We start from the raw sequence: 27,520 nt of genomic DNA, 5'->3' as shown, positions 1-27,520 counted from the left end.
CGGCACTTCACACACACACAAGGTCTATGGTAAAAGATTCCCTCCAAGGTCTGGAACAGTGGGAGTTTTTCTTAAACAACCAACTGTATAAGTAATCACCTTTAAAGATATAACGAATTACTACAAAATGACTATATAATGCACCCAAAGATAACAAGATTTTAGGAGACGGTAACTGCTGGTTCTGTCACAAGGAACAAACTTCCTATGTGTGCGGTGGTTTTGCTGTACAGTCCATTATTTTTTTAAGAGCCAGTGGGGTATATAAAAGGTAAAGGTCCCCTGTGCAAGCACCGGGTCGTTCCTGACCCATGGGGTGACGTCACATCCCGACGTTTACTAGGCAGACTTTGTTTACGGGGTGGTTTGCGCCTTCCCCAGTCCTCTTTCCCTTTACCCCCAGCAAGCTGGGTACTCATTTTACCGACCTCGGAAAGATGGAAGCCTGAGTCAACCTTGAGCCGGCTTCCTGAAACCAACTTCCGTTGGGATCAAACTCAGGTCGTGAGCAGAGCTTGGACTGCAGTACTACAGCTTACCACTCTGCGCCACGGGGCTCTTCTGATGGGGTATAGCGGTTACTATATTAAACCAGGATCAGTGACTTGAGCTCAAATCCCGACTCTGCCTTAAGACGGTTGCTGGGTGACCTTGGGGCAGTCCCTTACTCTTCGCCTAACCTCCCTCGCAAGGTTGTCAAGAGGATAAAATAAGGATTAGAGGAAACCTTACACGCTGCTCCAAGCTCCTTCGAGAAAAGACAGGGTCAAAACACACCAGACAGACAATTGCGATGCATTCAAGGCTTCAATCCCATGTTATTTATTTAAATACAGAGATGACACAAACAGCATTTAACGTAAATGTTGTTGCAATGATAGCCTGCCAGTTCCTGGAAACCACAAACCACCCCTTTGAAATGGGAACGGTTATAAAAAAATATATCAGAGAAAGGTGACTTTGAACTCACAGTTTATTAAGAATCTCGGGTCAGGTTGGTTTGACTAAAGGAGACACTGCTAAACAAGACCAACGGTTCATCAGTTCATGAGCAAGTCCTGGGGAATCCTTGGATTCATCCGCCACAGCAATTTAATGTAAGACGTCTGCTTTGGCAGCACGCCGCAGTTCGCTGATATGTCCAAGTCCCAAACTACAGCTTGCACGCTTCCCTACAAACCAGGATTCCAAACTCAAATGTAAAACCAGAATAGAAATCCTGGTTTGCAGGATAAAGTAGCAACCACAGTTGTGATCTGGGTGCGACAACACATTGCAGAATTATTTCATTAGATTAGAGAGGAGCTCCCCCCGACACAAGAACCTGCCTGACCTCTACAGTAATCTTCAGAGGCCCTGCAACCCCCTTTCAATGAAGGAGAAGACTGAAGTAAATTAGCAGAATATGTAGCAATGGCAAAACATGACCAGCTATATGGATGAAAGACCAAGCAAAGAGTTCCACGAAAAATGGAAAGCATATTATTTAAACTGTTCCTAAAAAGAAAAAGGGGGGAGGAGAGGGGAAGAAACGGTAAGGAGTATAACCATGTGAAATCTATAATATGATACGTAACAAGATTAAATTTAGAAATTTTTGAAAACATTTAATGACATACTGTCTTGAATATAGTTCAAATAAGATGGGGGAAACCTGATTTTCCAATATTGGGAACAGTTACTAGAACTTTACTAGAATCCTACATCATTTCTATTTAATAGAATATTACATCATGTCTAATCAGTCATATTGTGTTAGAAGTTATTTTAATATATGGATGAATACAAATATAATGGTCTATTCGTAAATCATAAGACTTCAGATAAAAAATATTAAGATTATCATTAATAGCGCTCCATATTATATTTGTATATACTGCTTATACCTATATTTACTATTGAGACATTGTTCCTTTTACTGGGCAAAGTAATGCTTATTGCTTTATCTGTAAATATGATCATGGCTTGATCTTTCTATATTATTTGTAGTAATCTCAGCCTTTAAATTCTGTTTTTATTATTATTATTACAAAACAAAAAAAATAAACCTTTCAATGAAGGAGGATTTGGTTTCTCTTATTTTAGTTTATATCATCAGTCATACTTGGTAACTTGTACTAATTATTGGGATCGCTCCGTGAATTGAACTATCCATTTCGGGCTCTTTTGGAGACTTCCAGCTCGTTCCTGAGCCTTGCAGCGGCCGTGGATGGTGTAGCCGGGGGGCGCAGTCACCGCACCTCCAAGAGGTTGCTGCAAGGCTAAAAAAGGCCTTTTAAAAAACAAAAAAATGAAAATAGCAAAAAGCTGGCACAGCACCACGGTGGCAGAGGAGGGCGTTCCCAGACTGGAAGGGGTTAGGAAGTTGCCCAACAGCAGCTCCGCCCCAGAAACGCCTCCCAGGATGCCGACGCAAGGACTTGCACCAGCAGGACACTGGCAGAAGGCCAAGCCAGGGTCCCAGGGCCACACTGCTGCGGCAGTCCTGGGGGGCCAGCACAAGTGGCACTACGCCGGCATCTGTGCCAGTTTGCACAGAGCAAGTGGCACGGACCCGGCGAGGGGTCCTGTCACCTCCTAAACCCATTCGGCAGCCAGGTTCAGGAATGAGCTGTTCTTGTCTGGTGCCTCTCTCTAAGTGGAATGCATTAGGATCTATTTATGCTAGAGTTGATCCCATTCCTCCTTCATTGTCTGCTGCTAAAGAACAATGGTGCATAATGTCACAACAAAATCAATTGGGTCATTTTCACATACTTAATTAACATTATGGGCCAATCCAAGCCTAAAAATTGGGAAGATCTCTCTTTTATGGAAGGCTTGGACTGATGGGGGGATTTTTACTTTGGACCAATTGATAGACTATGATGAATCTTTGTAATTTCCTCAGATGAGGTCTAGATATAACTGTTGAATGGCAATATTTACAATTGCAACATCTGTTGGTATCTAAATATGGCCATGGCATTAAGTGCCTCAGAATCCCCTTTGCTCCTGGAAACTCTAATTGAATCAATGCAGAAAACAAAACCTACAATATTTGCTTATAAATATTTGATGTTGACTAATAAATATGATATGCAGATTCTCAGGAATGAATGAAATAAGGAGCTAGATCACCCTATTTTGCCAAAGCGATGGGTTATGGCAAAGTTTATACCTGTTCTCTCTATGGATCTTAAGTTGCAACTTATTCAGCAAAAAATATGTTTAGGATGTACTGGACAACACAGTGACTCTTTAGCAAAGAACTGAGTAAAGCATCTAACTGTTGGTGTTGTAAGTCACAGTACATATCCCTTAAGCATGTGCTTTGGGCTTGTCTAGTAATTTGGTTTTTCAGGGAAGAAGTTATTACTCATATTTTGTATTCATTCACTGATTTTTAAGGATGCTTATGTAGCTTTAAACTATCTGCCCATCTCTTAGAGGCTCGCCAATGATCAACAGAAATTGACTGTGCCCTTACTACAGCTGAAATTCGGATTACAACACTGGAGAGTATCAGTCTACTTCTGATAAATTAATGGATTGACTACCATCGAACTTGATCAATACTTGAATGCATGGCATAAAGGTAACAGTTGCATATGGACTTATTTTTAGATATTTCGAAACCTTTTATAGAAACTTATGTGGGGAACTGCCACCACTGTTGTTATATTTGTTGTCTCTGCTTTATATAGACTTTTAAATTTAGGTGCTGGATTTTGAGTCCCCCCCTTGATGTTCTCCCCCTCCCCATTTTTTTAAAGACATTTTAAAAAATCTTTGGAGGCCCTTCTTCAGGTGTCTCTCCCTTCTGAGATTAGGCAGGTGGCAACCCGAGAGAAGGCCTTCTCGGTCATGGCACCAAAACTCTAGAACTCCAAGCAGATCAGTTTCTCCTGTTGCAGTCACACAGTAGAGCCCCTGCACCCCCCATTTTCAAAGATGCTATCTATTGCCTATCAGCCTGAGCCACTTGCTCTAGGTTTGCTTCTCACTTCATTCACACCTGGAAAGCTTTGGATTGAAGAAGGTGTGATAGATCAAGCAGCATCCCACCTCTGATCATTAGAAGGGGTGCCCCATACCAGTGACTCTTACAAACAGATGACCTAACATCACAGGGATGTTGTGAAAATAAAATGGAAGACGGCAATGGTTACAGTGTTGCACCAGAAGACCCAGGTTCAAATCCCCAGTCCCATAAACATATTTTTCTGCGATTCCCTTCACATACAGAGAGCCTTGAAAGCATTCCGTTTGGGAAACACTGAGTTTCTCCAAGGCCAGCTCTACTCTACTGAACACTGACTGTGCCCTGTAACACAAGGAAATTATTTTGGAATCCACCAACAATGACCGCCAGCCTACCACGTTTTCTTACACACACATAAGTTTCAGATTAAAATGCGTATAACAGATCAAATCACATCTCACACACCCCATCATAAAAAAATCATTTATATATGCATGGATTCAGATAGCCAGAAACAGATGTCAACCTTTTAAAAAATCCAATATAACATTGCTCTTCCTCTGCATGTCACCCACACACACCAACACACACCCACAAGAACATAAGAACATAAACAGAGCCTGCTGGATCAGACCAGTGGTCCATCAAGTCCAGATTATATTTTTGCACAGCAGCCTACCAAACGCTACTCAAAATCATTCTTGGGGACAAGAAGAGAATTGGAGAAGAAGCCGAAGTTTATTGAACCGTTGCATGAAAAAGCAGCATTCTGGAACTGATAGAGCTATCACTTTTTCCCTAGGAAAGGACCTTGGGGTTAAAAATAAGAACACCCCCCCAATAACATCCAAACCTGAAAGCATTTTTGAACAGTTGTCAAGCAGTGCATCTTTGCCCAACATAGCTGAGCTCCCAGAATCCCAAAGGGGTTTTTTATGGGAGCAAGTTCAGATGGCTCCTGAGCAAGCAATAAACCTTTTAAACACAAGAAGCACTTTTAGGAATAACATTTCTTATGGTGGTTTCACGCCATAAGTGAAAAAAAGTGCTTTCCTTCCAGCACTTGGGATGCTCACTAAGTAATTAATATGCTAAAATGAAAAATGTTTCATGTATCTCTTCCCACACTTACACTTATTATTTCCAGAGTTCAAAGGATTGGGGGGGGAGTAGAATTTAGTTCCTCCTTTTTCTTCTAAGTTTTCTAGAGATAGACAATATGGCACAGTGGTTAAACTATTAAGCTAGTACTAGACACCCACCGGGTTCAAATCCCCCACTCAGTAAAGGAGCGCACTGCATACCTGTAATTTTTTCAACCTAGCTTACCTCACAAAATTATTGTGAGGAAGGGGGGGGATCTGCCTCCTTGAAGAGTAGGCTAAAAGTACCGTATAACAAAACAGAGCACTACTTAACCCACCCACCATGTCTGTCCCAAACATCTTGCCCCGCACTCTTTCCTTACACAGCTTAAGGAAAATCACAGCAACTGTACATACAGAAAGAGATAGTTAAAGAGTAGTTCCAACAGCACTGTTAATGCAGCTACTGTGGGTGTACAAAACCAGAGGCAGCAATTAATCCAGATTAACTAGTCCAGAACAATTTTTAAAGAGTTTAAACACACCAAAAACATTTTAGCCTTAAAAGAGTATCTTGAAGACCAACAAATTAATTGTGGCAAAAGCTTTTCATTCAAGTGGACTACGATCCAGAAAATACTGGCCCAGCATAAATCAATGCCTTCAAGACTGAACACATACCAGGCAGCTACTGATCTTGAATTTACCTTAAAGGGTAAGATCTTACAGAAAGCACCCATGGCTGTCCTTCAGATATCCTTGTCATGTTTTCTGATAACAGAGGGAGAGATTTCCCCTTTTCTTTCTACCCTTTTTCTGCAGTGGGGTATCTGTGTTAGTTGGTTGCAGCAAAAATAAAAAGAGTGCCACCAACATCTTTGAGACCAACACATTTATGGCAGCATGAACTCCAAAGGGCTGGAGCACATTTGATCAGGCCATGCCCGACATCAGCACACACTCAAAGCCCACAGTAACAATCACCTAAAAACATTTCTATTCTGCCTTTCTCCACAAAGGACTTAGTGCAGGTGGGTAGGGGCCGTGGCTCAGTAGTAGAGCATCTGCTTGGCATGCAGAAGGTCCACGGTTCAATCCCTGGCATCTCCAGTTAAAGGGACTAGGCAAGTAGGTGATGTGAAAGACCCCTGCCTGAGACCCTGGAGAGCTGCTGCCGGTCTGAGTAGACAAGACGGACTTTGATGGACCAAAGGTCTGATTCAGTATAAGGCAGCTTCATGTGGTAGTCCAGTGGCTTGGGCAGCTAGGGAGGGGGCTGTCAGGGCTACAGCAAAGGAAAAGCAGACTGGGGAGGGGTCCTACAGCAGGAGCTACAACTAGGGGTGTTGTTTTCTATACATGGGTTGAACGGGGATGAGTGGATGAGATGGGGGGGGGGTGCAGGGGACACCACCCAGACGAGAACCCCTGCACCATCAGTTGTATATATAGCCAAGGGGGCTAAAGAAGAATTCCAACAGCAGGCCCCCCCTCCATGCACAAATCTGGGGGGCAGGAGTCAATGGATAATAAGAGTGAAAAACAGGGCAAGGAGGAAGGTCTTAAAGTCTCTTTGAAGGCTGTGTGTAAAGTGCCGTCAAGTCGCAGCCAACTTATGGTGTTTTCATGGGATTTGGGGTTTTCATGGCAAGAGACACACAGAGGTGGTTTGCCAGTGCCTTCTCTGCACAGCAACCCTGGACTTCCTCGGTGGTCTCCCATTCCAATACTAACCAGGGCTGACCCTGCTTAGCTTCTGAGATCCGACGAGATCAGGCTAGCCTTTGAAGGCTAACAGATGGATTATGACAAGACGCTGCCACGAAGTGCGTTGCATGCCCGGGAGTGGGGCTCTGGGCCCCACCAGCTTCTGCCCCTCCCAAACCCGTGTCTTCCACGCACATACAGAAAAGTGACAGACAGTGGGAAGGCTGGGGAGGGGGATCTTGAGAACCGCCCCCCCCTTCTTTAACCCCCTCTGCAGCCTCCTTGGCTCAAACCTCAGGGCGCGCCGAGGCAACTCGATCCGAATTAAGCCCCCCTTCAGGACGTGCCCTTGGAAACTCAGTTGGGGTGGGGGGGGGACTCACCCCACTTTGGCCACAGCCGGGGGAAGGGGTGGAATCCCCGATCCCTCTGCTCCCCTTCCCCCCAGGATTGCAAGAAGGGGCTCCCGGCCGACCCCCCCACGTCTGCGCCCTCCCAGTTCGCCATAAGCCCACATAAGAGCCCCCCTCGCATGAAGCGCCCGCCTTCCCCTGCCCAGCCCTGGCCTCCTTTGCTGGGGCCCTTAGGGCCCCCCCGACCACCGCCCCCCACTGATCAAGCCGCCGGGCGACCGCCAACGCCGCCCCCGCTCCCCTCCTCGCCCCTCTCCAGGAGATCCTTTCACCTTCTTGGGCTCCGAACCGCCCAAAAGCCGCGATTGCAGCTTCCCCACAACTTCTAGTACCGACTCCGCCATTTTTACTGCTGGCGAGGCCTCTCCGCGGCGGAAGTGGCCGCAGCTTCACCGTCTACCCAGGAGAACCCGGGGCTTCCAAGACCTCTCGCCGTCCGTTCGCTCGTTTATTCGCGCGCCGCCATCTTAGCTGAGGGAAAAACGGAACGAGAGTCCCCACGGGCTTAACCGTGCGCCATGTTGGAAGAGGGCAAAAGCTTCCAACCCGGAGAAGGTGGTTAAAGGCCAAAATCGCCATCTCGGATCAGGGCAAGGGGGGGGGAAACATCAGGGGAGTGAAAAATGGGATGGAACCTTCCCATCTTGAGTCAGGGCAGGAGACTTCTTTGCGGAGGCGCAGCCGCCATTTTGAGAGCTGGCAAGACGCCGCTGGCCCAAAAGCTTTTAAACAACGGCCTAGTACATTAAAAAAAAAAAAAAAAAAAACAGCCTTCCTCCAAAGGGTGGCATACATGTTCTTCGCTCCTCCATTTTATCCTCACAACAATGAGGCCGGAGAAGCAGGCAGCGCTTGACGGAAAAGCCTCCTTCGTTTTATCTTCACAACAACCCTGTGAGGTATCTGAAGAAGCGAGCTGCGGCTCACGAAAGCTCACACCCTGCCAGAAAATATTTTTGTTAGTCTTTAAGGTGCTACTGGACTCTGGCCCTTTTCTACTGCCTGTGAGATAAGGTTGCCAATTTCCACATGGGGCCTGGAGTTTCTCCCACAATTACAACTGACTTCCCAACTACAGAGATCAGCTCCCATGGGGGGAAAATGGTCGCTTTAGAGTCCGCCAGGTGGACTCTGCTGTGGATGCCAACGCTTAACTTGGGAGATTCCTGGATATTTCCTCCAGGGGAACTGATCTCTGCACTCTGGAGACCGGCGGTCATTCTGGGCAGCGGCGGGCCTACATTTTTGGGACCCTGAAGCTTGAACTGTGATGGGGGCCCCTTCGCAACCGGCAGCATTTGATGCGCGACGCATTTTGCGGCCATACGAAATGGGTGTTCGAGCACATGCTAAGATCAGTATCAAGTACTTCAACCCATTGGCTTATGATTCTGTCACTAAAATGTGTGTTGTGTTCAGTGCCGTCAAGTCGCTTCCGACTCAGGGCGACCCTATGAATGAAAGTCCTCCCAAATGTCCTGTCTTTGACAGCCTTGCTCAGGTCTTGCAAATTGAAGGCCGTGGCTTCCTTTATTGAGTCAACCCATCTCTGGTTGGGTCTTCCTCTTTTCCTGCTGCCCTCCACTTTTCCTAGCATGACTGTCTTTTCCGGTGACTCTCGTCGTCTCATGGCGTGACCAAAATACGACAGCCTCAGTTTAGCCATTTTAGCTTCTAGGGTCAGTTCAGGCTTGATTTGATCTATAACCCACTGATTTGTTTCTTTGGCCATCCACGGTATCCGTAACACTCTCCTCCAACACCACATTTCAAAGGAATCTATTTTCTTCCTATCAGCTTTCTTCACTGTCCAGCTTTCACACCCATACATAGTAATAGGGAATACGATGGCATGAATTAATCTAGTCTTGGTGGCCAGTGACACATCCTTACACTTCAAAATATCTTTTAGCTCCTTCATGGCTGCCCTTCCCAGTCTCAATCCTCATCACTAAAATAGCCTTCTTTTAATAACAGACGCTTTTTAAAACTCCCATCCATTTTGTTGAAAAATTCACTCATTAAAAAAAATAGTTGCTTCGGGACCCTGAAGCTGAAGCTTCATTAGTTTCATGGTCGATCCGCCACTGATTCTGGGAGGACTGCAGTCCCCACCTGTGGCATCATATCTTCACTGAGCACTAGGGTTGCCAACCTCCAGGTACCAGCTGGAGATCTCCTGCTAATACAACTGATCTCCAGGCAATAGAGATCAGTTCAGCTGGAGAAAATGGCCGCTTTGGCAATCGGACTCTATGGCATTGAAGTCCCTCCCCAAACCCTCCCCTCCTCAGGCTCCGCCCCAAAAACCTCCCACCGGTGGCAAAGAGAGACATGGCAACCCTACTGAGCACCCTTCACAAACTCCCCTGCCCCCAAATCTCCAGGAATGTCCCTAGCTGGAGTTGGAAACCCTAAAGATAGAGGAGGCTGAGAGAAAGTGCTTAGCCCAAGGCCACTAGCAAACCTCATGGCAGAATGGGGTTTTGAACCCCATTCCTAGATCCTAATCTGATTCTCTTAACCCCAGTTTGCTTGTTCAACACAAAACTTTTTGTGCCAGTTCAGCGTTGGGTTGTTTGCCAATCCCACCCAAAGAAAACACAAACAGTCCAGAGATCCCATTTTTCTGGTGAGAGATCATTTTATCCAGTTCAGCTATTTGAGAATCACTGCCTTAATAATTATCAGAAATGATTTTGTCATACAGGCTTGGTCTAAATTGGCATGCCTTGCAGAAATCGGGGCCCATGACAAAAAGGAGGGTGATGTCTCGTAACAATTGTGGGCATCTCCTTAATAGGCATACTTGCTGGGAAATAGGTCCAAGCATCCATCTCTGTCTGACGGAAGTGACATCCACCCTTCTAGAGGAAGGGAAGGAGCAGGCAGGTGTCTGAATTTTTTTCAAAAGCAGCATCATATTTTTAAATACAAAATGCTTCCCCCCCCATGTAAAAATCCCATTGTTGAATTGTACCAGAGATGTACTATTCCTGTTATCTGTATATCTAATACCCAAGTGTGCCCCCTGGCTGTGGATACGTAACTCTGCAGGTAGGGGGTACATTCACCCCAAACAGGTTTTTCTGCAGTCTTAGGGGACCCCCTGGATCTGCAGAAAAATCTGAAACTTAAAAAAACCCAGGGCCTTTAAATCCCCCGGTTTTTAAAAAAGTATTGTCTGCGCATGCACAGACTAAGCTCTTCAGCTGCCATTGCTGCAGAGAGCCTGGCAAGAGACAGGCTGTGGGGGAGGGGGCCTTGCTGGGCAAGCTAGCAAGGGGGGGGTCTGGAGCCCCAATAGAGTAAGATGGGATTTCCCCCACCTCCTCCCGCGAGTTTGATGGGCCCCCCACTAATCTCTGGTACAATTCCAAAAATGGAATTTTAAGATTTGAAAAAAGGTTTCAGTTCGGCGCCAACAAAATGTTCTACCAGTGAGCCTCTCCTTTGAAACACTCTGTGTCTGACCCTTTCTTTCTGGTGTGATACTTAAAAAAAAACAAAAAACTTTTGGGGAGCTTTAAAACAAAAACATACAGGAACATTAAAAAAATGCAATTGGAAGCAGTCCAGTCCAGTCTCCCATTTCATCTTGCTGCACGTGTACAACAGGCTTGAGTAATCCTTACAACAGGCCGGTAGGGTAGGCCAGTATGATTACCCTCCTAAAAAAGCAGATAAGGGGCAGAGTCTGCAAGAACCATGGCCTGCGTTAGTGACTCAGGGGAGACCAGAACCAGGGGAATAGCTAAGCTGCACTCTGCAGTGGTTAGGGTTGCCAGGTCCCTCTTTGCCACCAGCTGGAGGTTTTTGGGGGAGAGGAGGGACTTCAACGCCATAGAGTCCAAAGGCCAAAGCGGTCATTTCCTTCAGGTGAACTGATCTCTATCAGCTGGAGATCAGTTGTAATAACAGGAGATCTCTGGCTAGTACCTGGAGGTTGGCAACCCTAGCAGTGGTAAAGGTGTAGGATTGCCAGCTCCGGGTTGGGAAATACCTGGAGATTTTGGGGGCAGAGCCTGAGGAGGGCGGGGTTTGGGGAGGGGAGGGACTTCAACTCCATCGAGTCCAATTGCCCAAACCATAGCCAGAACCGTGAGAGGTCGACATACATCATCTTAAGAGGTTGAATACCCAATATCACTTGTGGGCAATTTCCCACGTAGAAGCTAAACTTATAAAATTCAAAAAGAAGGAAGACCAACATACTGATGAAGTATAGAAACGCACACCAACCTAGGGTGGCGTCTGAGTTGGACTTCATATCGCCAATTATTATTCTTTCTGCATGCATGCTGTGGTGTCCCCCAACGGGAGATATCCAGGAGCTCCCGCCCACCGGGAGGCGCGTCCAGGGCCGGATTTAGGTTGGATGAGGCCCTAAGCTATTGAAGGTCATGGGGCCCTTTATATGTCCAGCTGTCCTTTGTCAACAACAAATTGTCGCTGTTTTTTGTGATGAATATATGCTATATGGTAATTTATGGATTTAATAGGTATTTAAAGCCATTTGCACATAACAAAATATGTATTTTATCAAAGTAATTGTTGAACTGAAATACAATTAAGAAGTATATTAATAGTGAAATAATTATTAAGCTCTAACTTTAAATGATTTTTTATTCATAACAAACTTAATAAGGCAAACACTGTTGCTGTGTGTAGGTTTTATTTTATTTGGTTTTTATCTTATATTTTGGAAATGTACATCCAGGTTTTTTTTTCCTTTAAATTTTGGGGGGGGGGGCCAAGAGAGTGGGGCCCTAAGCTATAGCTTGTTTAGCTTATACGTAAATCCAGCACTGGGCGTCTTTCGCTGCGGAAGACAGCGGATCCTTGAGAGCCCGGGAACCTTTTCGGGGCGTTCTTCTTTCCTGCTTTTCCCTCGTCACGCAGCCGGTTTGTGAATCAACACATTGCGCTGTGGAAAGGTGGTCGCCTTGCGACTTTTGAGTTGATTTGAACTTTTTGTTGCTGTGCTAGATCTTATTTGGGGCCGCAGTCAACTCAGTCTGAGTAAAACCTTATTTTGGGACATTGCGTTATTGTAGTTGGAACTTTGCTTATAAGAAGAACTGAACTCGGTATTGCATATTGTGTGACTCAACGCAATGAAATGTAGAGAAGGTTTCTTTTGTATAGATCAGTAAAATGAACTGTGAATTATATCTTGTATCATTATTGCAGATTAATTAGAGCTCCCGGGCTGACTTTGTTATACCACCTGGAGGTTGGCAACCCTATAAAGGTGCCACGTGTATTCTAGGCCCTGCAGAAGCTGCCTTTGGCTAGCTCAGCTCTTCTCCCTCACTTGGCCTGTCAGACCCCTATTTGCGTCACTCCCTTCCAGCCAAGGTGTTGGGGGATATGATAAGGGTGGTCAGCTGTCCTGGCTGAATTGGGAAAAGGGGGGGGAGGAGAGCCGCTGGGGCCTGGCTTTCTGCCCAGAGTCCTCGGTTCTTTTCGCTTGCAAAGGGTTGGGGCCCCGTGGCTTCACCCTCCGTCAGATCAGCCTCTCAACCCCGAGGTAAGGGAGCAAAAGGCAGCCTTCAGCCTCAGAGCGACTTGCGACAGACTCCACCTGCCCTTTCCACTTGAATATTTACCGAGTCCGTGGCAGGTCAGTGGAGCGGTTCCAAACTGGGTACAGGGCCAGCCGAGCGGTTTTTTTTATTATTATTATTTGTTTTTCCAGAAGAAGGGACAGCTGTTGCGATTGGAATGGGAGATGACAACGGAGGGTTTCCAAATGGAGACTTTGGATCAGAGTCTCAGTACGGTGGGGTGCCTGCCGAGGGCCACAGCCCGGCCAAGGGCCCACTGCTGATCAAAGATGCTAGGCCTCCCTGCTCTCACCCGGAAATGGGAGACTGCGCCAAGCGCTTTGTGATATTGTCAGATTCTTTAGGACAATCTCCTGTTTCCTTGGGGTGGGGAGAGTGCGGCATGGCTCTGTCATGCATGATTTATGTCCTGTTCCCTCTAGGTGACTTTCCCACCAGAAAATAGGGGTGTGTGTGTGTGATCGCAGGGGCCTCTGGGACAATCTCCCGTTTCCTGGTGGGAGGGATTCCAGAAGCGAGAGAGCCATGTCTGCCTGAGAGGGCCAGCCTCTTCTACCTCCCCAGTAGGGATGCCAACCTCCAGGTACTAGCTGGAGATCGCCTGCTATTACAACTAGGGTTGCCAGCCTCCAGGTACTAGCTGGAGATCTGCTATTACAACAGATCTCCAGCCAATAGAGATCAGTTCACCTGGAGAAAATGGCTGCTTTGGCCATTGGACATTGAAGTCCCTCCCCTCCTCAGGGTTCGCCCCCAAAACCTCCTGCTGGTGGTGAAGAGGGACCTGGCAGCCCTAATTACAACTGATCTCCAGCCGATAGAAATCAGATCACCTGGAGAAAATGGCTGCTTTGGCAATTGGACTCTATGGGATTGAAGTCCCTCCCCTCCCCAAACCCCATCCTCCTCAGGCTCCGCCCCAAAAATGTTGGGCTGGTGGCGAAGAGGGACCTGGCAACCCTACTCCCCAGGCATTTTTCCCACTAGGAAATGGGAGATTAGCCCATAACATCACAGAAGCCTCTGGGGTGAGCTAAACTTCCATGTCTTGGTTTAGAGATGGAGTGGACAAGCAACTTTTGACTCCCCTATAGAGGGTGTACGTATTCACATGCATGCGGGGGAAGATGGGGTGGAGGAGAAGGAAGCGGGATAGCATGCTGGACTCAGGAAGGGGCTCTAGACTTCATGCCCTGGACTAGGGTTGCCAGGTCCCTCTTCGCCACTGGCGGGAGGTTTTTGGGGTGGAGTCTGAGGATGGTGGGGTTTTGGGAGGGGAGAGACTTCAATGCCATATAGTCCAATTGGCAAATCGGCCATTTTCTCCAGGTGAACTGATCTCTGTCGGCTGGAAATCAGTTGTAATAGCAGGAGATCTTCTGCTGTTACCTGGAGATTGGCAACTCTACCCTGTACCTGGACACCAGCATTGACTTTTATGATAAAAAAATAACACCATCCAATAGGGTTGTCAGCTCTGGGTTGGAAAATATCTGAAAATTTTGGGATTTGAGCCTTGGGAAGATGAGCTTTCAGGAGGGGAGGGACCTCAGCAAGCTACAATGTCATAGAGTTCACCAGGCCTCACCTAGAGGTTGGCAGCCCTGCCATCCAAACTATTTTCTTTGTAGTCAATCATTCCAAAAAGAAAATACACCCCACAAGAAAGAGAGGGACATTTTGTTAACCCACTGGCAGGCTTCAGTCTACAGGGCCAGTGTCTGGTCGATCACAATCTGCCCTCCATAGTTGCTAGGAGTCTGATTAAGTGAGGCACTTCTTTTGATCTTAAAGCAAGATCACTTAGGATCCCTGCGTACACATTCATTATGTCGACTTCTAACCAGTTGGGAATATGCCTTCTTACCTTATAAATTTCAAACACGCTAGGGGACCCCAACTGAGTAAAAAAAAAAAAGTGAATAAAATGGTGTTATTCCACATGAATAGTCATGTTGGTCTATTGTAGCAAAATTAAAAAGAAGTCCAATACAGTTTTAAATACTAGCAGCATTTATTCCACTAATTTTCAATAACCCCTTAAAGGGGTTAGTCTACCCCAGAACTAATCTCCCTTGGGGTTCTTAAAATTTTTCACAACAGAAGAAAAGCTATTCTGTGAGAACTATGTGAAATACTTTTAATCCTTTAAAGCTAGAAATGTCATTATTGTTGTTATTATATAAAACAGGCAGAGAATAAAGACAAAGAGCTAGATTGCTGGGAAAAGAGAGGATTTATGATGCATCCAGATAATGATGGTTTTAGCATATGCAGTGGTTACTTTGTGCTAAATTCTGCTATCGATAGTAAATGGTAGGCAACATGATCTATGTGCATACTACCTTATGCAAGATAAGGGGAATGTATGCGTGTTTTCAGAGTCGGACATGGTGCCATTTGGATTTGCTATTTTGCCCTCCGAAAACAAACTGGAACAGAGATTTGGGGCGCATGGCAAAATGTGTATCAAAATGTAGCTCCACGCATGTCCAGGGCCTCCAAGAGGAAGTTTATAAAGTGGTGCAAAAAAAAAAAAAATGCAGGGCCCCTTTCCTGCTCCATTAGGCATTTTTTAATCCACAATAGTATTAAGCATAAGATCAAAAAAGGTGCAGACAGTGAGACGGGTGGAATGGAGCGCTTCGCTGATTTTCTGCATTTGAGGCCCTATGCTGCTATACTCCCTCCTACATGATAAAAAGTAAAAAGAGGGGTCAGAGAGAAGAATGCACATTTGAACATCTTTATATGGCACGTGTTTCCTTTCGTGGAAGACACTGAGAATGCAATGTAACAATGTAAAAGATATATAAAACTATGCTGTGTAGGCCAACATAAGATATAAATACTAGCCTTCATAGGCAAACTTTTTATGGGACTCCAGGAAACTCTCAAGCCGCCTTGGACCATTTGGGCCTCTTCGGGCCCCCTCTGGGCCCAAGGGCCCCAGTGCGGTGCACTGGCTGATTTAGGATTGCCAGGTCCCCCCTCTCCTCTGGCAGAAGGTTTTTGAGGCAGAGGCAAGACAAAGATCACGTGCATGCGCGTGGCCGCATGGCCGCGCCAATGCAATCGCATCACTGCCTGGTGTAAACCACAGCTAAGCCAGGATTGGTGATGAGCATAAACTGTGAGATGCCACAACCATGGCCCAAGACTTCCTGCTTTAGGAAATCTTCAGTGTGATTCCAATGTGGTGGAAATCATTGAATTGTGGCACTTTAACAAATTGGAATTTGCTTCTTTCTCAGTGACTGGGATTTTGAGTGAGGGTGAGATGGGCGTTTGGAATCTCAATTTTTGGGGAAGACACAAAGTCCTGCACAAAGATATCATAACTGACAAGTAATATCAAAGGATTCCTAAACAAAGGAATATTTGTGCAATCACAAAAATAATCTGTTTTGTTTGTGACAACTGAAAGCAGTCGAAGTCTTCACTTAGCTGGAACTTTAACTCAATAGTAATATTTATGAGTGGTGGGAGGAAGCCCAGCTGAAAGTTAGGCATACTGAAACCCACAGAAAGAAATGCAGTAACAAGGTTGGGGGGGATAATTTGGGCTTTTATTCTGGCGGTTTTAATGTTTTCACTGTGAATTGTAAACCATCTTGAGCCCTGAGGAAAGGTGAGATATAAATATTTCAATAAATAAAATAAAGTGTCCACAGGTCTATAGAGGATTAAGCTATTAAATGCATCAAGTCATATGTAGCCTAGGATAGTTGCTGACCAGGAAACGAAACGAAACAGCTCGGCCTCTCTTTAAATGAAATCATATGAACCATCTGCTGTGCATCCCATTCCGCCACATGTACATTGAGGTGTTTTTGGTTTAAAAGAATACTTAAAGCACTGGGTGTTTCTCCAGCCACCATGTGATTGCATGCATAAGAGGAACCGCATTAAGCATATGTTCATTTCCATGCACAAATCGCAGGATCCAACTATGATTCTGCAGCAGTCAGCAGCATGAAGCTGCCCTGGACATGCGGAAGACTGCTGAGCCACAGCAGTACAGTGCTTAGGGTGTTGGTCTGGAATCTGGGAGAGCCAAGTTCGAATCCCCCCTCTGCCAGAGAAGCTCACTTGGTGACCCGGGGCCAGTCACTCTCTCTCTCTTAGGGGAGGGGCTGTGGCTCAGTGGTAGAGCACCTGCTTGGCATGCAGAAGGTCCCAGGTTCAATCCCCGGCATCTCCACTTAAAAGGACCAGACAAGTAGGTGATGTGGAAGACCTCTGCCTGAGACCCTGGACAGCGATCGCTGGTCTGAGTAGACAATACTGACTTTGATGGACTGAAGGTCTGATTCACTATAAGGCAGCTTCATATATGTTCATATATGTCTAACCTTCCTCACAGGGTTGTTAATACGGAAAGGAGGAAGAGGAGGACAGAGCAATGTTGTAAGTTGCTTTGAGTCCCTACTTAGGGATAAAATGGGTATAAATATCAAAACAAATAACTGCAGATGACGTGCACATTTAAGACACAGCTCCAGGGGCTAGTCCAAAAAGTTGGCAACCCTAGCCTGGCATAATATCAGTGATCTACTTCTTTTCCTGGGGCTCTCCCCCCATCCTGTTCTAAGAATGACCGATTGCTTAGCCTTCCAGAAACTTGATCCTGTTATCCAGCTCTGAAAGATGCAAGGCAGAGGTACCTCAGCTATTTCTGTCCTGTAACAAACAGGTTTGTCACTCAGGGGCTCCAATCTCTCCTCCCCCTTCAGCACAGGGGAAGGGAAGCTGGACAGAAACAGCTGAGGAACAGCTTGGTTTTTTGTATCAGGGATCCAAAAACTGCACCATGCTTAGTTTGGAGATCGGGTGCCCTCTTGCCAGGTCCCCAGCCCGGAAAGTTCACACTGCTGTCTTTCAGGCTGTTCCCCAGCCACCCGGGCTGTACATACCTCTTCATACAGGAGGTTGCCACTACAAATGCTTTGCTGTGAACTAAATCCCCTGCAATTAACATGAATGCCGTAAGTAGAAAACTTTGTCCACCCTGATCCCATGAAGTGGTCAGAGTTTCCGACTAGGGTCCGGGAGGTCCAGGTTTAAATCCCTGCTGGGCCAGAGAAGCTCAGCGGGTGACTTCAGGCCAGACACACACTCTCAGCCCCCGTACAAGGTGAACACATTGTGCATCCTAAAACACTCAGTAGTATCACACTGTCATAGGGTTGCCAACCTCCAGGTACTGGAGAGAAAATAACACCTATGCTATACTAAGGATAATGGTAAGAAACACTAGCACAAGGCTCAGAGATAAATGCAAAATCTTATATTACAAAACAATAGTGAGTACTGTGCAAATTCACCAGGTGTAGCAGTGCAAAAATGACAATACAAACAAACAAATATACAAACAATATGATTCACTATGTACAATGACAATTTGATGTGCAAAAAGCGCAGGGCAACAGCCTTTCAAAATTTCTTGCTCTGGCCACTAAGGCTCTATACACAATAAATATTGCTTCAAAAGAAGTCTCTACAGCCTGAAGAGAAAGTAGGAACGCTCTCCGGATTGTAGGTTGCGTTTTCGCCACTAGGGGCTTCATCAGCATCTTTTCAGCACAATGGGCTCATAAAAGCCCCCTAGGGCTTGCTATTTGGACTCTGCCTCCCTGGGCTGGTAACGTTCGCAAGGCGTATCTCCTCAGGCTCCACCCCAAAAACCTCCCGCCGGTGGTGAAGAGGGACCTGGCAACCCTACACTGTCACCATAAAAAAGTCCTGTATGCCTTTGGTCTGATTGAAACTTCCTGCTTGTACTACTTGGGCCTAAGCATCAGGCATCCCCAGCCTCGAACAAGAACTGCCAAGGGCTCAGCTTGGGTTGCCAGGTCCCTCTTCACCACTGGCGGGAGGTTTTGGGGGCGGAGCCTGAGGAGGGCAGGGTTTGGGATGGGGAGGGACTTCAATGCCATAGAGTCCAATTGCCAAAGTGGCCATTTTCTCCAGGGGAACTGATCTGTATCGGCTGGAGATCAGTTATAATAGCAGGAGATCTCCAGCTAGTACCTGGAGGTTTGCAGCAATAGACGCTTCTGTGTAACTGTAAACAATAGATACAACCCAATTGACACAGAAACAGCTCTTATACAATGTAACAAATTCTGAGGTATCCCAGGAGGGAACCTAGGAGTATATGGAAGTATACTAGCCACTTGCTGGCAGATAATATGTAATTAATGCTACCCATGGGAGCTATGTGAAAATATTGGAGAGGATATACCAACTTGCAGTTTAAGGGTTTGAGAAGGAACTGAGGAAAGAACTGAAACGGCCGTATTCCTTTTCTACCAGACACCTGTGAAAGAAAAGAAAAATTATAAAAAAAGAATTATACAGATGATACATACCTGTGGTACTTGAAGAAAAAATACTTACCTTTGTGGATTTAGGAATATTGCATGTGTTGGTAGTATACCATATTGGATATTGAAAAATTGTATTTTGTAGTGTGTAATTTGTATTTTTGTATTTCTGTAAGCTTGCATAACGATTAGATTTGTTGTGGTTTAATATAGAATTTGTTACATTTGTATAAGGGCTGTTCCTGTGTCAATTTGGTAGTACCTGGAGGTTGGCAACCCTAGGCCCAGCACCAATTCATAGCTCACCAAGAGACAGCGGAGCAGAGGAAGGAGCCAGGGCTGACACGAGGGGAGAGGGTTTAAGAGGAGAAGAGCTTGGGTCACAAGGATCCTACGCTCAACAGCAGATCCAACGGAGCAGCATTTCCATTCACACTGCTTCGGATCCAAGCCCAAATTCCAGAAACTCGGGTCACCCATGGAGCTGGGCAAGTCATGGGATTTACTTTCATACTATGTTCGGGTTGGCCTGAGCGAGGTGAGGAGCATCGGATAAGAAATCTTTGTGTGTGTGGCCTAGGGCAGTCCTGGAAGGCGCTAAAGGTAGGATAGTCCAGCTAGTAGGAATCTCTGAGCCCAACCTAAGATACAGGAGACCAAACGCTGTAACTCTTGAGTTGTTATGAGTATTCTAGGGAAGCAGAAGAAGAGTTGGTTTTTATATGCTGACTTTCTCTACCACTTAAGGAAGAATCAAACCAGCTTATAATATCCTTCCCTTCCTCTTAAACTTTTTCTACTCATGACCCCTTTTAGCCCGAGAAATATTTACGTGACCACTGGTATAGAAAATAGGTATACAAATCAAATATTTACTGATAATAAATCATAAAGACATTTATTTTAAAACAATTCTTTAATATATATATTAAAATATATATTTTATTTTAATATATATATATGACCTTTCACTGTTGCCAAATTTTTCGCGACCCCCACATTCAGTTACGTGTCCCTATATGGGGTTGCAACCCATAGTTTAAGAAGCTTTGACTTAGATCAATGGTTTTTAGACTGAGGAATCCTGATCATCCTTGGAAATATATCAAGTTGTGTGCATTCAAGGTAAAGAAATGAGAAAACTGCTGCCTTAAACTGAACTGAAGCTGCTCCAGTTTTGGCTGTGGGGCTTTGCTCTTTTCTAGAGGTGAGTGGATTAGGACCCCCACATTCAGTTACATGGCCTTATATGGGGTTGCAACCCATAGTTTAAGAAGCTTTGTCTTAGATCAATGGTTTTTAGACTGAGGAATCCTGATCATCCTTGGAAATATATCAAGTTGTGTGCATTCAAGGTAAAGAAATGGGAAAACTGCTGCCTTAAACTGAACTGAAGCTGCTCCAGTTTTGGCTGTGGGGCTTTGCTCTTTTCTAGAGGTGAGTTGATTAGGGTCAGCCCAAAGACCCCTGTAGCTGGCAGTAGTAGTGCCCAGTGCTTTGAATGTGCTCTCTTCTCTCCCAAATCCATTCAACCATTTTAAGTAGGACCACTGTGTATGTGTGTGTGTCACCTAAAACGGCTTCCCCCTTAATGTTGCCATTGCAGGCATCCTCTCGCGCCAATGGCTCCCAAGAAGAAAACTCCAAAGAAAAGCAAGGCAGTGAAGAGAGAGTCTCCTGTCAACACCACAATGGTAGAAGACCCTTCCCTTGATATTGACCGGCAGCACCAGCTGGAGGGGTTGTTTGAAAACGGGTCCGATGGGTTCCTGTGCACCGCTGTCGAAGTCATTGATCCGAGCCACGGAAACAGCGTCCTGCAGGTGATGAGTCACATGCGCCAAGAGCACCTACTTTGCGACCTCACAATCACCACCAAAGCAAAGTCCTTCAGCGTTCACAAGCTGGTGATGTCCTCCTGCAGCGATTATTTCAGAGGCCTGCTGACAGCGGATCTCCACCTTCAACAAGTGGACCTCAAAGACATCTCCTCCTTGGGTCTGGCCACTGCCATCGCCTACGCCTACACGGGGAAGCTGAGTCTTTCCCTATACACCATCGGCAGCACCATTTCCACAGCCAGCCACCTGCAGATGTACGCTCTGCTCAACATATGCACCGACTTCCTCATCCAGGAGATGAACGTGGAAAACTGGGTGTATATTGTCAATATGGCGGACACGTACAATCTCAACCAGGTGAAGGAGGCTGCAAGGAAATTCATCACAGAACACTTCCTGGAGTTCTCCGACACCGAGCAGTTCATGAAGCTCACTTTCGATCAACTCAACGAACTGCTGATGGATGACGACCTTCAGATCCCTGACGAAGTGGTGGCCTTCCAGATTGCTATGAAATGGCTCGAATTTGACTCCAAGCGGTTCAAACATGCCCCCGACCTCTTGAACAATGTTCGGTTTGGCACCATCCCCGCTCAGGACCTGATCAACTACATCCAACCTGTGCCGTGTATGATGCAGAACCCAGAATGTCACAAGCTGCTGGTAGATGCTATGAATTACCACTTGCTACCGTATCAGCAAAACGACCTCCAGTCCAGAAGGTCCAAGATTCGAGGGGGCTACAGAGTGTTGATCACAGTTGGCGGGCGTCCATGCTCAACGGAGAAAGCCCTTAGCAAAGACATAAACTACAGGGATGACGAGGGAAACTGGAATAAGCTTACAGAGATGCCAACCAAGTGCTTCAACCAGTGTGTTGCGGTGATGGATGGATTTCTCTATGTGGCAGGGGGAGAAGATCAAAATGATGCCCGAAACCAGGCAAAGCATGCACTTAACAATGTGTGCAGGTAACAGAAATTCCAAATAAGGCTTCAAGGAGAGAGGTATTTGGGGAAGGTATTATACATATAAACATATGCTTATACTGAGGGAAGGCACTGGCCCATCTAACTCAGTATAGTCTTGTCTGAGTGGCTGTAAATCTCCAAAGAGTTAATTGAGGGGTTCTTTTTCTCCTTTATGCTCTTTTAACCGAGCTACGGTCTCTGCCAAATTTGTTCCTGGACTATATCTGCGTAAAAATATAATCTAGGACAGTGGTCGGCAAACTCATTAGTCAACAGAGCCAAATATCAACAGTACAACGATTGAGACTTCTTTTGAGAGCCAAAACGCCTTTTAACAACCATTCATGCACGGGAGGTTTTGCCTTGGATTTGCCGCTCTCTAGATGCACATTTTCCCCATCTGCATTCTCAAAACTCTGCAGGGCGGCTTATTGTTGAGTTTTGAGAATCTGGATGGGGGAAATGTGCATCTGAGTGGCAAATCCAAGGCAAAACCTCTCATTCATAAATGGCCAATAACTCCCCATGCAGAGTTTTGAGAATCTGGATGGAGAAAATGTGCATCTGAGTGGCAAATCCAAGGCAAAACCTCCCATTCATAAATGGCCAATAACCCCCCATGCAGAGTTTTGAGAATCTGGATGGGGAAAATGTGCATCTGAGTGGCAAATCCAAGGCAAAACCTCCCATTCATAAATGGCCAATAACCCCCCATGCAGAGTTTTGAGAATCTGGATGGGGAAAATGTGCATGAATCAAACATGGCTTCCCCCCCACCCGGTCCCCGACCTCCTCCTCGCCGCCTGGGCTCCTTCCTTCCTTACCTCCCCGGCCAGTGTGCCGTCCGTCCATCCTCAGTGCCTCGGCCTCCTCCGCCAGCCAAAACCAGCGTGAAAAATCCTGCCCGCTGATTGCACATTTCCCGCCATCCGCCTATTCGCCGCCAGCCCTCGAGCGCCGCGTGCAAAACCCGGCCGCACTGTGAGGGGAGGGAAAGGGGGGGAGGAGGAGGAGGAGGGCGCTTTCCAGGGCCGCACTCAAGGGCCCAAAGAGCCGTATGCGGATCGTGAGCCGCGGATTACCGACCATTGATATAGGAGATTTAAGCAGTTGGGTTAGATCTAAATTAGTTATATTTAAGATGTGAAGTCAAAAATGATTGTTGGTCCTAAGGTATGTTGGAATAAGGCCATGGCTGATGGTCTCAGGTTCAGTCCCTGGTATCTCCAGTTATAAAAGGATCAGGTCACAGGTGATGTGAATGACCTCTACCTGAGTCCTTGGAGAGCTACCACCTGTCAGAATAGACAAGGCTGACCCCATGGTACGGCTCAGTATAAGGCAGGTCAAGTTCTTTTTTACAACATAGATCCTGCCTGTCTTTCTGCACAAAAAACCTAGCCCAGTCACCAAAATATTCTTAAGAGTGGTGGGAAGGAAAGATTTTAAATCATTCGCTGTCTGCTTCAGTGTGCGGAAGGGCTATCCATGGTCCAGTGAAATGGCAGTGCACTGAACTTTACTTTTATTATTATTATGGTCATTGACCAGAAAATACATATTCACGAATATAAAACATTCAAGTGAAGACGAAAACAATTTTCGACAGGACAACACCAAAGGACTAATTCATGATAACAGTAGAACCGTTTAGCCACTTGTATAATTCCAATAACAATAGAGTCAATAAATAAATATGTAAAAGCAAAAATAAAAATAAAATACAGTAAAAATATGAATATGAAATATAAAATTTAAATTCACTTAGCATTAAATTCACTGCAGCACACTTTATATACAAAAGCACAGAACAGCAACATTACACGTGACTTGTGGGTTTTCATCAGAGGGGAGTTTTTCGAGTAGTTTTTCAGAACGAACTGAGATTTTCTTTAATAAAGGGTAAATAGTTTTCATTCACATTCTGTTGTAAAAAGGGCAAAGAAAAAACACATGTTCTCGAGTCTCTACTTCCCCAAATATACATAAACACTTTCTCTCCGAGAAGTGGATCTTTTTATACCTGCCTTCTAAGACTGCCGTTGGCAAGGCAGAGCATCTGGCTAGAGTAAATTTCACTGAAATTTCGGATGACAATATTCTTTTTCTGGCAGGTATGACCCGCGCTTCCAAACTTGGCTGCACTTGGCCAGCATGTCGCACAAGAGAACGCACTTCAGCCTCAGTGCTTTCAACGGGCACCTGTACGCCGTCGGGGGGCGCAACGCCAAGGGGGCCCTGGTCTCCGTCGAGTGCTACGTCCCTTCTACCAACAGCTGGCACGCCAAAGCTAACATGGAGTTGCCACGCTGCTGCCACGCCAGTGTGGTCCTCGGCGGCAAAATCCTGGCAACCGGTGGCTATGTGAACAATGCCTACTCTCGCACCGTTTGCAGCTATGACCCCGCCGCAGATGCTTGGCGAGATTGCGCTTGGCTGAGTAGCCCAAGGGGTTGGCACTGCGCCACCGCCTTAGGGGACCAGGCCTATGTCCTGGGAGGCAGCCAGCTGGGTCCCCGAGGGGAGAGGGTGGACGTGATCCCCGTGGAATGCTACAATGCTCTGACAAACCAGTGGAGCTGCATGGCCCCCCTGCCCATAGGTTTGAGCATGGCTGGTGTGGCCACCGTCGGTGGGCAAATCTTACTCGCGGGTGGTTGGAACGAAAGCGGAAAGAAATATCAGAAGAGCGTCCTGGCCTACAACCCTGACCTGAATGAATGGACAGAGGAAGGGGAGCTCTTGGAGGGCACCGTGGGGGTTTCCTGTTGTACGATTGCCCTCCCTCACTCGAGCACCCGGGGGTCCAGGGCCAGTTCAGTGGCCTCGGCAACTGTCAGTATTTAAGGCTAGGAGGGCAAGGGGGTGGGATGAAGAATGCAGGGTTCATAACTGGCCTGATCGGGGGTAACCTAAAAATGCCAAAGGGCTTCTGAAGTTTGCATGTACCTGTTTTGCCAGCTTCCAAACCATCTACCCCTCCACAATTAGCTTCACCTCCCAGAACAGCGTCACAAATCTTACCACATCTGTTTCTAACCCCCAGAAACTGCTAACCATTGAACAAATGCTGAGCTACTTACTCATTTCTGGCCCTTCAAGTGAAAAACTAAAAATGCCCTTCAATGTGGAAGATCTAGCTGCTCCTTTCCTTTCAAAACATTGCCATATTTTCAAAAGATGTTCTCGACTTCCAGGGTCTACCTTGAATGAAACTGTGTTACTGGCATCTAGAGCTCTGCAGTTCTATATTAAAAATATGAAATACATTTTGAAGCTCTGGTGTATTTTCTATACAGACCCATTGAGTTCGGAAATAAAGGACAGTTAGCGGGGTTCTGCAGAGCAACAATGCTCTGAAAGACAGAAATCCATTCAAAGACGGGATTTAACATCACTGTAGTCCTTATTTAGGGTTCCATGGCCTCTGTTCACAATTTTTATACGTACAAGAGTGTAAGTCTGTTTACTCTCCTCCAGGATTGAGTTTAAGTTACAGAGCATCCCGCATTTCTCCAGCTGTTACTGACATGGGAGATACTGGCAGCAACAGCAAATTCAATTGTTGTATCGAAACAGAGTCATAATTTTCTTCCTAATGGATTAAATTATACAGTGAAGGACAAGCCAGGGAAGAAGTTTGAAGTGAATGCAGTTCATTGAAGCTCAAGATCCTCATCCACTCCAGTTCCTACTTCAGGGGAAATGAAGTGAGCAGACTTGTTGAAACAAGGGAACTGTTTATTGGGAGCATACCTTCCGGTAAATGTTATCATAGATGACATAGCATTTTTCAAGGGGTGGGGTGGGGAGAGATAATGGAAAATCAGTTTCAAAATTTAAGAACAGTGGACATCCTAACCACATGAACACAAACTTGTACGCATGAAGCTGCATATTACTGAGTCAGGCCTTTGGTCTGCCAAGATCAGTATTGTCTACTCTGACTGGCAGCTGTTCTCCAAGGTCTTGGGTCAAAGCCTTTTATGTCACCTGCTACTTGATCAAGTGGAGATGCGAGGGATTGAACTGAGGGCTTCCTGCATCCGAAGCTGGTGCTCTACCACTGAGCCATGACCCCAGAGCCCCAAGAGGCAAAAGGCGGCAGCAGAACAACTGTAGGGACCACCACAAGGCTAATACTTTTGTTCTTATGGGGAGTATGAGGCCTACTTAGACCCACATCCACTGTCTTTGACATCTGGAGAGGGCAATTCTAGATACATCTCTTTTGCTATAGGAATACGTCAAGATTGTGGAAGTTCAGATACAGAAGAGGGGTGTGTGTGGGGTGTGTGTGAGAAAGCCAGCAGTAAGCTTGGAAGGAAGCCCCAGACTTGGAATATGCATTGCAATCCAACACATCTTTGTGCAGAATACCAAAAGGCAGAAGCCACAAAGCCTTGGGTACATGTGTATCCATGATGGGAAAGCATCAACATATTCTGTTGAATTCTCACATACAGCAAGGCCAACCTAGCACTCACAAGCATTCACATCAACAAGCAGTGGTTCTGCGAAAGGTGCCAGTCGCTATTTTCCTTGGTGCCAAGATTGCTGACATCAGTGGCCCAAGGAGTAATACACTCTAGGATATACCACCTGGCCTCAGAGAATAAAGGGAAATTGGTAGAATCAAATCAACATAAAGGGGACCAGAAATGGGCATTACGCTGAGGAATGGTGGTTTGGATCCACAAAAGGTGGCAATCTCATCCCATCCCCCTGCTCAATTCCTGATCCACATGGCTTTTTGCCCAGAGAAGTCCCGCAATTCCCAGCATAGCCTTTTGGGGGTTTCAAAAGCGTGCGTCTCCTCTCTTGTGCCTGTAGAAAAAATCAGCCCTATCCTCAAGGGCACAAATATTGGCTTGTTGGCCAACTCTTCTGGGGCTCTTCACACCTGGGAGAGATAAGGGCTTCCAAGAGCCGACTTCTGATTTCCCATCCTGTCAGCTGTAAAGCAAATTTCATTCCCAGGGAAAAGCTTGGGAGCAGGGACCCCTTTTGCTCCAGATAGACCAACTCCCACTGACCTCAAAGCCATCAGCATTGACCTCTAATGCAGAAAATATTGGGTTTGGCCAGCAACAGCTCCTCCTTCAGCCATGATTTTAACATCAATTTCCATGAAAGCCAGCGTGGTGTAGTGGTTAAGAGCGGTGGTTTGGAGCTGTGGACTCTGATCCGGAGAACCGGGTTCGATTCCCCACTCCTCCACATGAGCAGCGGAGGCTAATCTGGTGAATCTTGGTTTCCAAAGCCAGCTGGGTGACCTTGGGCTAGTCATAGCTGTCTCAGAGCTCTCTCAGGCCCACCTACCTCACAGGGTGTCTGTTGTAGGGAGGGGAAGGGAAGACGGTTTGATTCTTACTTGTGGTAGAGAAAGTTGGCATATAAAAATCAACTCTCCTTCTTGCAACTGGAGTAAGAGCAATACAGACCTCTGCTGGCCTTGTAAAAAGTAACAAGTTTGCTCGATGGCAGCGGCTTGCCAGCCAGAAACCAAAACACATCGTAGAATCAAGCGATCTAGCCATATGTTCTGTTGTACACCTTTCATCACCCTAACACACACCGTTTAATGCTCAAGAAGTATGTTGCTAAGGGGACAAAGCAATTAACAAGCCAAGATCAGTA

General features: G+C 46.1%; 2 protein-coding genes across 2 annotated transcripts in view; one reads left to right on the top strand and one right to left on the bottom strand.

Annotated features, from left to right (window-relative positions):
* Positions 1-7,545, bottom strand: part of ELOA (elongin A) — a 35,290-nt gene extending 27,745 nt beyond the window's left edge. The window contains exon 1 of the mRNA XM_056846886.1: positions 7,442-7,545. Coding sequence (XP_056702864.1) covers positions 7,442-7,513 — 72 coding nt within the window. The 5' untranslated portion in view covers positions 7,514-7,545. The remainder of the gene's footprint in view (positions 1-7,441) is intronic.
* A 5,141-nt stretch (positions 7,546-12,686) lies between these two features.
* LOC130474991 (kelch-like protein 31) lies at positions 12,687-24,888 on the top strand. Its single transcript, XM_056846681.1, has 3 exons — positions 12,687-12,702; positions 20,675-21,880; positions 23,995-24,888. The coding sequence occupies exons 2-3, from the start codon at positions 20,691-20,693 to the stop codon at positions 24,725-24,727; spliced, it is 1,923 nt and encodes a 640-aa protein (XP_056702659.1). The 5' UTR covers positions 12,687-12,702; positions 20,675-20,690; the 3' UTR covers positions 24,728-24,888.
* Positions 24,889-27,520: the final 2,632 nt, after the last annotated feature.

The sequence above is a fragment of the Euleptes europaea genome, chromosome 3 (genome assembly GCF_029931775.1).
Source record: "Euleptes europaea isolate rEulEur1 chromosome 3, rEulEur1.hap1, whole genome shotgun sequence".
Taxonomy (NCBI): domain Eukaryota; kingdom Metazoa; phylum Chordata; class Lepidosauria; order Squamata; family Sphaerodactylidae; genus Euleptes; species Euleptes europaea.
Note: the sequence above shows the minus strand (reverse complement) of the source record. Positions and strands in the feature narration are given on the sequence as shown.